The sequence below is a fragment of the Ciconia boyciana genome, chromosome 6 (assembly GCF_034638445.1).
Source record: "Ciconia boyciana chromosome 6, ASM3463844v1, whole genome shotgun sequence".
NCBI classification, from domain to species: domain Eukaryota; kingdom Metazoa; phylum Chordata; class Aves; order Ciconiiformes; family Ciconiidae; genus Ciconia; species Ciconia boyciana.
The window spans coordinates 63,362,500-63,375,792 of NC_132939.1; the positions used below are offsets into that span (position 1 = coordinate 63,362,500).

A 13,293-nucleotide genomic window follows, 5' to 3' on the forward strand; every position below is an offset into this window, starting at 1 on the left:
CACAGCTGCAGCTCTACGAGACGGAGGCCTCTGATGGCAATACCACTCGAAGGAGTTCCCAACCCTTTACACAACGCTTCGTTCCCACCCGCACACCACAGCACGTCAGCTCCCTGGGCTGACACAGCTACCTACTGGGAGCACAGCAGATCCCAGCACGGCAATCACCCAGGTTAAAAATAACTTGCACGTGTGCGCAGAGTTGTTCTGGTTCAGGCTGGGACCAGGTTTGTTTTTCTGAGTTTTTTGTTGGTTTCTTTTTTTTAAGCAGGAGGTTGACATAGGTCAGTCTGCTGATGCATGTGCCAGTGTGGCTGTATTTGACATAAGACCTTCCCATGGAATACACGTTTCATAGCTGGTACAGAACCCTGTAGTTTCTATTCATTTGTATCTAATACCTACATTTATATTTGGGTCTTCCACCAGTGTACTGCATTTGCCTGAGAAAGGCTGATGTAGCAATGGTGTTGAGCAGAAGCCAAAGTCTTTGCCTGAGTGACTTTTGAATACTGTATGCAACGGCAGTGCTCGTCCATCTGGGAGGACACATCACACAACTGGGAAGGCAACGAGGATGATGAAAGCTACACATGCACTTCTGCACAAGGAATGATAATGTTGTGGAGAAGCATCACCGCGTGCACTGCTCTGATACCGCTCCCTCAGCCACCACTGGATGCTCAGGAGATAGTGCCAGATGTGCCTGGGCAGGTGTTGTCACAGCCCTACAACAGGAATACAACGTGCCTGCACATCCTTTCGCAGACACACTTGAGCTGATGCCACCCGTATCCCACACCAATAGATGTGTGCTGGTTCCTCCAAGACCATCGGCTTGGGGTCACAGCTAACTCATGTCCAGCTGCAAACTGCAGGTGAAATGAGTACAAGTGTGTCTGCAAGAACACAAGAGAATAAATCATAGTCTTCCTTTTAAAAACAGTGTACACAGGCACTGAATTTTTTCTGTTATTTTTCTGTTATTTGTTAATCCTATAGAGGGTCCAGAAGTTTAATGCTGTGGCCATTATTTAAGAGCCGTCTTCCAAGAAAACTGCAATAGCTTCACCAGCAAATCACACTTGCAGACCCTCAGGCTTAGGGAATGCTCCCCTGCACTGTCCCGTCACCAGCTCTCCAATTTATTCCATAGAGCAAAACAAGGTGGCACTTTCAACACATGAAAAAGGAACTAGGCGCTATCAGAGAACACAGAATTAAAAAGCATTCTCCCCCTCAGGTTTTGAACCATAGTGCCTGTAAAATGACACAAACACTTCAAAACTCACATTTGAACGTTTAAAAGACAGTCCTATGCCATAACTGGCATACATATTTTCCATTATCAAAAAAGAGAGCAGCAGCTACATGGAACTTAAACCAAAGCTATGGTACCTGAAGTATATTTTAAGCTTGTTCAACAGCCTTCTAAAGCTAAAATGGTTTAATTCAGGAGCTTGTTAGAAGAGGCAGATTACTAGCACAGAATTTTAGAGACGTTGCTACAGGGGAAGGAGGGAGGAGAGAGGCAGTTGCCTATTTTCTGCCACACTGTACAAGAAGGAAGATAGACCTACTAATATCCAAGTTCATCTCCTTGTGAATGGTACTATAAAAAGCGAATGTTTTAAAAAACATTAGCCTGCTAGGTAAACTGTCTTTAAGTAAAGGATTGCTCTCAAGAGAAATGACAGGTTCCAATTACCTACACAAGGCTGTAGGGAGGTAAACCTCCGTCGGTGAATTCCACAAGCATGATATATATTGTCCTACTCTACGTCACATAGAAATTGTCAAAGTTAAAAAGGGAGACATTTTAAGATACAAGAGGCCAAAACTTTAATATCTAAGTAAGAAATTTCACAAGCATGTAGAATTTTAGAAGGCATTTCTTCTTTTGTTTGTCAAAATGAATCAGAGATTTGTGCTTCCCTGGCACAACGTTTTTCTTGCCCACAGCCAACTAATAAACTAAGAGACAGAGCAGAGACAGGAGAGGAGACAGAGCAAAGGAATCATGAAAGACATCTTTAACTCCAGTCACAAACAAGCCAATTCAAAGCAGCTGAACACTCAAATATTTTTTGTTATTAGTTAAGCCAATAGAAGTCATCTGTTAACTCATTTGATTAAGACTTTAATTTTTTTCTTTTTTTTTTTCCAACTTCAAGGACAATCTTTAAAATTAAAAGAAAAAGCAAAAACCAAGATCATCCTGAGTCCGCATACAGACTGAATCAACATCTCCAAGGAATTTTAGAAGTGCCTTTTCTAATTTTTCCCTTTTCTGGCTAAGCAAACACAGGAACAGAATGAGGAAGACCAGCAAAGCTTGACTCGGGTATTTCAACCGGGTGGGATGCTGTGCTCAAGGTTTTAAGTTGTCCATCAGTCTCTTGGCAAAATCCTACCATTACATTACCTCTAGCAGATCCTCTACTCTTTACTTAAAGGATCCTAGACCCTCTTCATTAGAAACATAACAGATCTCATTAAAGGAGACATGGATTCTTCTCCCCTGATACTGTCACTGTAAGGACAAGCAGCACATTGAAAGCATCTCTGAGACAGGTATTTTATCATTCCCTATCAAAACACAAAGATGACCAAGGCTTAAAGACAATAAAAATTTTCAAATCTGAACTTAAGTAGGAACTAATTAATCAATGCATAACCAAAAGGTTGCCCCAGATCAGCTGATGAACTCGACTGGTCTTTTAACAAAGATAATTGGAGATCATGAAGCACAGGGTCTCATCAGCCACCTGAGAAAGATGAGATGTTCCATGTGCTGAAGGAGAAGCCACAGTACCAGAAGGATCCTCACTTCCTCAGATGCCTGTGAATCAAACTCCATGGGTCCCCAAGAGTAGTAGGGAAAACAGGCAGGGAAATCATTCTTCTGCTGCTTTTATCCAAATTCTTAGAATAATTTATGCTGGCTAAAGAGTGGGGTTTCTGCCTCTAAGGTTTTTTAATTTGTTTTTCCTAAATAAGTGGTTTGTCTGTCTCCAAGTCTTTGTTGATTAGTGAAGTTGCCTGCAAACCCTGAAAGATGAAGTTCTGAGAAAGGCTTGTAAGCTATGGAGATACCCTGAAGGTCAGCCATCAGGGACTCCAGCATCTGAGCTGTGGCTTTTGCATCTGTGACTTACCAGAGCCTGCATCAAAGCAGAGGACCAGGAAAGCCCATACCTACTGACACTCAAGCAAGCCTCAGAAGCACAGAGGTCCAGCAAGCTGGAACACAAACACAACAGCCTAGTTACAACAGAAAAGTTCCCTGATGAACTGTTACGTGATAAGTAACAGTGATCACAAATGTGAAAGGGCAAACAGGTTGGGAAAATAACATTCCTTTTAAAATTCTTTGATGAAGATGTTAAGGTACCAAAGCTTTAACATCCCAGGTCACAACTTTTCTGCTTTCCTGGCTCTGGAGCATGTTCTGATCACAGAGGAAGAGCAATGAAAGTCAAGAGACACTTGTGCAAGAAATAAATATGTGAGTGTTATGGCTAGGACACATCCATGATTTAGCAGACCCTGGAGAGGATGGATGTACAAGACAGGAGGAGGGAAAGCTGTGAGTGGCCTCAAAGGAAGGAAGCTTGAACTTGTTAACATGCAAAAGGGCAGAGCAGTAGGATACAATTCAGCAGTTCAGCTTTGGCCATGTTAAGTCTGTGTCAACAAGGAGATACACAAATGCAGACACAAAAGCGTAGGATTCATCACCCTTATCTTCAGAGATGAGCATCTGAGCTTAGTCAATCTAGACTTCCTTTCAGTGCGTGAAGAGAAACAGACGCTTAAGAGAATGAGTCATTTGACTTCCTTTCGGGATTAAATTAATCACACCCTAAATCTGTCTGCCTCTATGCAGAGACCCTGAAAGGAGTTCTGGATGATGAGCTCACACAGACATCTAAACTTTGCCAGCTGAATCCCACCCTAGCTCAAGTCATGACATGGGACTAAATGGAAGAGGTATGTTAAGAATAAAGTTTACCAAAGGAAAAGGTTGTATTTGAAACAACAACAACAAAAACCCAAAGAAAACAACAAAACACACCCACACAGAAAAACATGTAAGATCATCCCAAATGAAAAGGGGAAAGTGCCCCTTATCCTCCTTCAAGGAGAGATGGAGAAAGTTAACACATCAAATGGAAAGATGAAGGAAATGAATGAGACAGAAGTTGTTAATGATAACAAAGGACTCATGAGAGACAAGGCAGTAGACAGATTAAAGAGGGTAAAACTGAATCAATGGTCTGGCTAGAAAGAAGTAGTCTTTCAAAGCCTTATTGAGTAAAGAAATTTAGGAGGAAACAAGACAAGCCCAGAAAAGGAGAACTTTAAGCAATGGTTAGTTTAAAAGACAACAAGATAAAACCTAACGGGGTACTAACTGAAGGTGGAGATGGGAGGAATAGGATTAGCTTCTATCCCAACAGAAACAACAGCAAGAAGGACAAGAAAATGGCAGAGAAACTAGACTAGAAGTTTCATTATTGAAAACGAAGCCAGAGACAGGAGTTGATACAGGAGGAAGAGTCAAAGAAAAGATTGCATCCAGCAAAGGAAACAATCTGGAATAATTCAAAGTCTATGCACAGCTGCAAAACTACAAATTCACTGGGGGGTGACAGATACATGGTGGAACAGCTCACGTGACTGGAGTCGATGAGATGGGTGGTTACAGGCTCCACAAGAAGGAGCGACACAGAAGGTGACAGGGGACTCATTTCACACAAAGGAACAGCTTGAATGTGTGAAGCTCTGCTGAGAAACAAGTGACAGGCCAATAAAGAGTTAATGTGTCTGGATGAGAGGCAAGGCCAAAGAAAACACTGTCATGAGGACCTGCTATAGACCACCTGATCTTGAAGACGAAGCCTTCTTTAGACAACAGGAAGATGTCCTGGTTCTCATGGTGAACTGTAACCACTCCAGCATCTGCTGGAAGGGAATCACAATGGGGCACAAGCAATACGGTGGACTTCTAGAGTGTGGCAGGAACAGGTCAAGTAGGAGAAGCACTGTGATACACCTGCCATGCTCTAGAAAGGAAGAAGTGGCAGAGAATGTAAAGTTGGATGGCAGGCTTGGTTACCACAATCCTGAAATTATAAAGTTTAAGATCTTGAGGGGTGCGAGGAAGATGGGTAACATAGTGACAACCCCCTGGATTTCGGAGGGCAGGCTTCAGTTTGTTCAGAGAAGTGGCAAGCAGGACCCCTTGAGGTACTGCCATGAAGGGGAAAGGGACCAGGAGGATTGGTCAATCTTCAAGTACAACCTTCCCAAAGCACAAGGACACTCCATACTGATGTGCAGGAAGTTGAGCAGGCAGGGCGTGTGGCAGCTCATGAGTCTCCTTGGTCTGCCGTGGCAATGTCTGTTTTCAGGTCTCATAAATCTCTTTACATGAGTTTGGAGGAAATGAAGCGTTACCCATGGTAAAGAAAGAGCAAACAAGGGCTCACTTAAGCAAAATCTACACACACAAGTCAACTGGACTGGATGGGATGTATCTGAGGATGCTAAGGGGGCCGGGAAAGAGAGGCATCTTTGCCGTCTTTAAAAAGTTGTAGGAATCAGGGGATGTTCTCTATGACTAGAAGTCAGCAAGCGTCAGGCTCTTCTTCCAGAGGGGGAAGAAGGACACTAGACACGAGTCAGCCTCCCGTCAGCCTGTTGGAAGGCTATGGAACAACTCCACCTGGAAACCATTTCCAGACACACAAAAGGTAAGAAGGTTACCAGCAACTGCCAGCATAGATTTAATGAGGACGGATCGTGCCTGACTGCAATAAAAGCCACTGCAGTCAAGGTAAAGCAGTAGCCCCTGCTCTTCCCTCATCCCATTTTGTCATTCTCCCTTAGTACCCTGGCAGCCAAATTGAGGAGATACAGACTAGACAGGTGAACTGCAAGTTGGGTGAAAAACTGGCCAGGTTCAAAGGGTAGTGGTCAGCACTTTAACCATCAGACTTCCGAGTGGGATTGATACTGAGGTCAATACTGTTTAATGCCTTCATTAACAACATGAACAGCGCACACTGGGAAAGTGCACACTGCTGGACAACATCACATTGGGACAGTGGTTAATACACTGATGGGCAGAGGTGCTATTCAGAGGAATCTTAAGATGCTGCAGAAATGAGCTGACAGAAACCTCATGAAGTTCAACAAGGCAAATGCGATTTTTTTTGCACCTGGGACAGAAGAACTATAGGGCAACAATACAGGCTGCAGACTGTTTGGCTAGGGAGTAGCTTTGCAGAAAAGGATCTAGATTCCTCATGGCCAAGAAGATGAACATGACTCAGCAGCACCCAATTGCAATGATGAAGGCTAACTGCATCCTGGAGCTGCATTATTAAGATTGTAGCCAGTAGGTCAAGGGAAGTGATTATTATCCCCTGTTCAGCACTTGTGAGACTATATTTAGAGTACTTTGTCCAGTTCAGGACCCCTCTGCACAAGAAAAGGCATTGACATATTGGAGCAAGTCCAGCAGAGAGCCGCTAAAATGATTAGGAGACTGGAGCGCATGGCGTGAGGCTGAGAGCGGAATTTGCTCAGTCTTAAGAAGAGAAAGCTAAGAGGGAGGTCTCTTGGTGTCTTCAGCTACTCAGTGGGAGGTTATAAAGAAGATGGAGCCAGAATTGTCAGAGATGCACAGCAAAAAGACAAGAGGCAAGAGTCACATTTCATCAAAGTAACTTCTGACTAAATACACGGAAAAAAAATCTTCACAGTGAGGGTGGTCAAGCATTAGAGAACAGTTTGCCCAGGGAGACTGTATCATATCCTTCCTTTGAGATTCCTAAAGTGCAGCTGCACTAGGCCCTGAGCAGCTTAATGCAACTTCAAAGCCACCACTTTGTGGACCTCCGGAGGTCCCTTCCAGTCTAAATTATCCTAGGATTCTACTATCCTCTCCTCCCTTGTTGTTTTAGTCTCGTTAGAGATGTGTTCTCTGTTCCTCTTCTTTGGATACTTCTGTTCTCCACGCGTACAATATAGTGTCCTGGTCTAATTCACACTGTATAGTTCTGTCAGGAAGTAGAGCCGTCCATAATCACTTGTAATAAATCAGCTATGAAATTAGTGATGACAACAAAGGTTAAAGAATTAAGCAAATAGTTTAAATGTAAACAGTCAAAAATGCATTAGAGAACATCTTCAGAAATGCCTTCCCATTTAGCATTAAAATACTGTTAGCTATGTTTTGGTATTTAAGAGGACTGAGGGAAAACACACATTCATTTAAAGAAATGATTAAAAACACAGCACAACAGTTCAGAAATTGGATTAAGCTAGATGCAGCTGCAATCTTCAAACTTAGTTTAAACCAAATTTGAATATCTGCAACTGAAGCTTTCAAGTTATAATCATGCCATTGACCCTCCTTCCCCTCTCCCTTTTCTTTCTGGCCACTGAAGACTATTGAAAGTATCAGAGCTCCAAGTCAAGAACAACTCCCTTGTAACTACGACTCTGACATGGATATAGTGAGAGCAGATTGCCTGCAAGGAAACAAGAATAAACCGGCTATTTAGAGAGATTATGTAATGCAGCACAGAGCTGTAAAGTGAGATTTAAAGAGCCAGAACTCTGCATTTCAGCCCTGTAAGTAACCATAAAAGTTGGGCAATACTGTAGCAATTTGGCTCAGAAGAGGAAGAAGACAACAGAGGCTGAAGAGGCTCAGAGAACAGAGGAAGAAGTCTTGTCAAAGGGTCTCCCCTCCAAGCTAGTATTTCATTCATAACTCTTCTTTCCCTCAAAAACAGTACCGTTTGGCTATTTTGTCAAATCCTTTAAAACAAAGTTGAAACTCTTCTTCACATTATCTCACAGATGTGCAGGTTTTTACTACAAAAATGAGCTCTGTATGAACAGATACAAACCATTTTGTGGACCTGAGCTTGTTGAACTTGTGGAGCTTAGCATGCTCAATTAGCACAGTACCGCACACTGAAAATCAAACTGATTATGAACAAATACAACAGTATTAGGTCTTTCCTGCATAAATATTTTAACAAGTGTAAACAAGACTCCAGTTTTTATAAGCAGCCAATTCCCAAACGAACACCCACAAACATCAGCTGGTTCAGCAAAGAAAGGCAGAGACTACGAACTGCCATGCACTACCGCATTATAAATAGCGAGGAAACATACAGCAAAGGCATGTGTGATAAGGGAGACTAGTTCTGTGTGTCAGACATTCTTAGACAAACCTAGAAACTATCAAACCTTCAGCATTTGCCCATGGCTTTCTTTAGAGCATATACATATATGTGTATATACAAACACCAATGCACAAAAAAAAATATTTTGTAGAAGAGTCCAGAACTGTTGAACAGTTGTTGTTGGGAGATTTTACTTCTGTATTTCTTCACTTTAGAATGGCGGGGGGGCGGGCGGGCAGAGAAATTGTAAAATTATTACCTTAGGTATTCTAATGAAAAATTGTTCTTCCATCTAATTCTAAACATCCTTTAATTACAAGCCTCAAAAAATAGCAGTATCATACGTTCATCTAATTCTAAACATCCTTTAATTACAAGCCTCAAAAAATAGCAGCATCATACGTTCAGCCAACCCCAGCTGCTTTGCTAGTGAATAAATAAGAGACAGCGAGCCCAGCTCACCTCCCTTTCACCTCCCCTGAACAGACAGACATTACAGCAAGGAAAAATTTGGCCCAAGCTACATGAGGGAGGGAAGGGAAAGCAGGGGGAGGTGGTTGTTTTTAAAAAACAGCAAGTCCCCGCTCTGTTGCTGGACTTTTCCCCGCATCATGTCAAGCCTGCAGGTTGCTGGCAAGCAGACCAGGCACAGTGTGAGACCTGCCAGCGCTCTCGGACCACACACACGCACGCTCTCAGCTGCTCTCGAATACACTGGGGACAACCTCCAGAGCAATCTGGGCTCCGCCGCCCATCTCTGCTTTCCAGAGCCTCTTCTTCCCTTCAGCAATAGCCTGTATAGAGCACCATATAGGAGAAAATCATATGCTTACGCTACTGAAGGTAGCACGCAGCCTTGACGTAAGAGCCATCCGCGAGCTGCAGGAACAGGCCTCCTGAAGTGTGTTCACAAGCTGTGCAGCACCAGCATCCCGACAGGAGCTAATTTCAGCAGTTCATTTGCAACTCAGTTAAGTTTGGAAATGCAAACGTAGTAGTACCAGCAAATAAATAAATAACTCACTCAGCATTTTTTCTGATCAGATAGCACAGCGCTCCAAGGACAACTGTTCATTTTTAATAGTCAACTATCAGTGCACTTCAGTTTCACTCAATGAACAGCCCCATACTTTCTTTAAAATATATACAGCAAGTTCATTTACCTTGCTACACTTTCAAGTCTAAACACAATGGATATTAACATAATTTCACCAAAAAAAGCTCCATGATCACAAGCACACAGTGACAGGGTGAGATTTTGTAAGTTCACTGCCATAGCTCAATTTGCAATTAAAAACTATGTAAAGCTAAAAGTGTGACAAAATGCAGCAGACAACTAGCTCATTATACACAGCAGCAGAAAGAAAAGCCTTTCAAACACCAATTGCTCTACCTGAAATATCAGCTGCTGTTGTCATGCCTGGGACTGAGCAAGAACATCACTTAGCTCATTGAAAAGAACTTTCGCAGAGACAGACTGGCAGCATGATAAATGTGGGTTGGCTACAGAAATCAAAGACCAAACAGTTTTTTCCTATATAAAAGACAGCCACAAAAAGGAGAAGAAAACCCGTAAAGAGCCTCAGACAGGTATAGGTAAAAAGACAAATTATTTTCCTGTTTCAAAACTGTTTGGGAGAGAATTTATTTTCAAGCAACTATAATTTCTGTTATATGATGCTGATTGATTCTGACTTGGCTAAAGTCTTTCTGCATTATTAGGTGGGCCCCACACAGAAGAGCTGTGGGGAAGGAAGATGCACATCATATTCCCCAGCAAACACTCATCCAAGAAAGAAGCCATGTTCAGATTCCAGAAAAATGCCTACACTGTCTTTAATTGTGATCACCTTTCAGCATAACCAAAAGGGCTTTTGAAGGATTCAAACACTCCAAGAAGCAATAGGACGGCATTTTCTCCCCTCAGCATTTTACTTTTCTACAATTAAAGACAAGGAAATGGGCAGTCCTTATGCACAACAAGCCAATTTATTTTTAAAATGCCTGTGCAAAATTACAGTTTTGATTAAAGTGCCTTCATCCAAAGACAAACTCCACTAACTGTAAAGGGTATTCTAGTGGTTTTATTCCACTGCTTATACAGGTTACACTTTATACAGGCTTTTTTAAAAACTCATAAGATAGTAACTTTGGACTTGACACTGAAACACGCCTACATAAAGTATGAGCTTTACTCTGCCAAACAAGCAGGGCTCAATATTCTTCAGCACAAAAAGCTGAATAAAACATTATGTATATAAAACAATCTGTATATAAATCAGCTGAATAATGCTGAGTAAAGCAATCTGGCTATATTTCAATAACGCAGATCAATCTTAACCTTTCTATACCTATGCAGATATAATATCAGATCAATATTACCCTTTGTATACCTATGCAGGCATAATATCAGCCAAGATTTTCTGTGTTTGAGTTGCAAGTATAAGACTTTAATTTAGGAAAATACCTTTATCTAAAATATCTCCCCAAAATGAGCACTGTATCAGTAAAACCCATCTACATCCCTTGATTAATTACATGTCAGCTTCTGAGTCTTTGATATGACAGTCCATCAGCTGTCATCTCCAAGAGTCATGAGAAAAGACTATTAATTAGCCAAAAAATTACAACTCCTGTCCATTGATATGAGTAACAGCAATTGACATTGGAAGACCATTCTGTTTCTGGAATAAAAGCTGGTTTTATTCACTCTCTTTAAAGAGTGTAGATAATGTAGATCTCAATTAAAATGTATAGCATGTAATGACAATATTTATTTAAATATTCTCTAGACACTAAAATCTTTTTTTCCATTTTTCCCCCTCTCTGTTCAACAGTCACATATTAAGCACATGATTACTATGAAGTGTGCATAAATATATGCATTTTCTCACACTTATACTGCACAAAAACAAAAGCATTTGAACAATTATATTTAAAAATAAACACGCATAAAGCATTTCAAGAACCCTGAAAACTCATAAAACAAAAACCCACAATAGGTTAACAGATAATAAAAAGGTGTGATGGGCATGTCAACCTTGAAAAAGCCCTTTTAAACTACAATAGTATTGTCAGGTGCCATTACCCGTTGTCAGCCAGCTACCTGACCTCATAAATCAGGTATAACAACCAAATGAGAGCACAATGTAAAATCAGCACTAGGCAGACTTGACTACTGACTAATGAGTGGCCTGCCAAGGTTTTGAGGTCGCATTCAAATCTAAAAATTAATTGCAATCAACCATATTATTAAAAAAAAAAGTCATATCAACAAGACTAAAGCTTGCAAGTACCATTCTGTAGAGTTTGTGCTCGTGACTCCTTTCCTAGATTGGCATGGAAACCTCCTCCTAAAGTCGGTGTTTTGCCAGCACCTATTAGGGGAAAAGAAAAAAAAAAAAAAAGACATGTCAAATGCAATAACCGAATTAAAATATTAAAAGAAAACTTATTGTGCCACTATATTCAGTACCTGTGTAATTAACAACATGCCAAGTTACATTAAGAAGGGCAACAGAAGTGCTTGAAGGGCTTAAGACATCAAGTACAAATCCTGTGCAATTTATTTTTTCCTTGGGATACCATAAGAATTACATGGTTCCATAAACCCTCCCAATCTCAGCTCTAAAGAGAAGTACAAAAATGTCACAACCCCTATTTTAGGCAGAATGTGAAAATCAATATTGTAAAATATTTCTCAAAGTAAATTATGAAACAATTGCTTAGTTAATATTTTTTGTCTGAAGAATATTCAATACAGAATTTTAATAGCTAATTACTGGCACTACAGAACATAAAACATGTTTAGCATTCAATAATGACTGTGTTGGCTACTACAGACATAACACTTACTCTAAAATAACTTCAGTTTAACATTAGGCACACACAGTGATGCTTAGGCTACAAAAACTGCAAGTCGAACTGCTACGTTTACACCCTGAAAGGTTGGAGACTAAAATAAGTCTGAGTTGTAAATCAGCATAAACTAGAGGCTGGGTTATGCATCGTGCCAATGCTGAGGAGCCTGAATGCAGAGTCCTCTGGGAGTCAGTGGAACTACTCATACAAACCAATCTTGCAGAACAGGGAATTAAGCTACCAAGGACAGAAAGAGTCTCCCACTAAAGATGGAATTATTTTAAAAAACAATCAGGCTACCTCACGCAGGATATTCGAATCTATCAGCTTAACAGCAAGTGAGAACAAAAAGCTAAATTGCACCGGATTGAAAACAAGTAATTTGTTAGTAATTGGACTTCTACTTAATTCCAGTACTCTACTCTTCAGAATAGAGAAAAGTCGTCATCTTGTTCCCTATGATGCCTACAGTATTTCCTCAAGCTCTTGTAGCTATGTTTTCTCATCTTACACCAGTTCTCTAGAACAAACTAGAATGGCTTTGGGATGGAAACATACAGAGGAGTGAAGTGTCACTTGAAAGCAGTTCAGGACATTTCTCCTGCACACCTGAATAAGATACTTCCGTAGCAGGTACAAGCGGTGAGAAACTGTGACCTAAATTGTTCACTCTTACCAGACTTTCTTAGCTACTCTCCTCTCAGCTGCATTTAATATCCATCTATGTTGGGGGAAGATGACGACACGCAACATGAACAGAAAAGCTAATATTCCTGCAGAATTATTGTCTATAAGCCTTCGAAGCTTAATTTTCCATACAACCTTTAAATTAGGTTTCCAGTGCTATCCACAACAGAAACCGACTTCACCTTCACTTCATTAACAGATCCTTTCAACAAACAATAATCAGAAGCTCTCACGTAAATGCCCCACAGCTTAAGTACTTCAGTTCAACATCCTAATTAGAAATGAAAAATATTCAATAGTGACCTCCTCACTGGATATAGAGGTAACCCTCCCAACTCTGCATTTGCTCCAGACAATTATAGACAGCAATGTCTCCTTGCCATTCTTACAGGTACAGTCTTGTATTTCCACAAATGCTCCAAAACAAACCAATGAGGCAAAACAGAGAGAGGTTACCAAACTACCCTAGCACACATGACAGTTTTGGTGTACATTTAATGGTTTACCTGGGAAAAAAAAAAATAAAAAAAAATCA

The 13,293-nt window shown here is 40.9% G+C and overlaps 1 protein-coding gene across 2 annotated transcripts in view; it reads right to left on the minus strand.

The window, feature by feature from the left end:
- Positions 1-13,293, minus strand: part of BRF1 (BRF1 general transcription factor IIIB subunit) — a 177,182-nt gene that overhangs the window by 151,231 nt on the left and 12,658 nt on the right. For both annotated transcript variants that reach the window (XM_072866243.1, XM_072866242.1), the window contains exon 2: positions 11,507-11,587. In XM_072866243.1, coding sequence (XP_072722344.1) covers positions 11,507-11,587 — 81 coding nt within the window. The remainder of the gene's footprint in view (positions 1-11,506; positions 11,588-13,293) is intronic.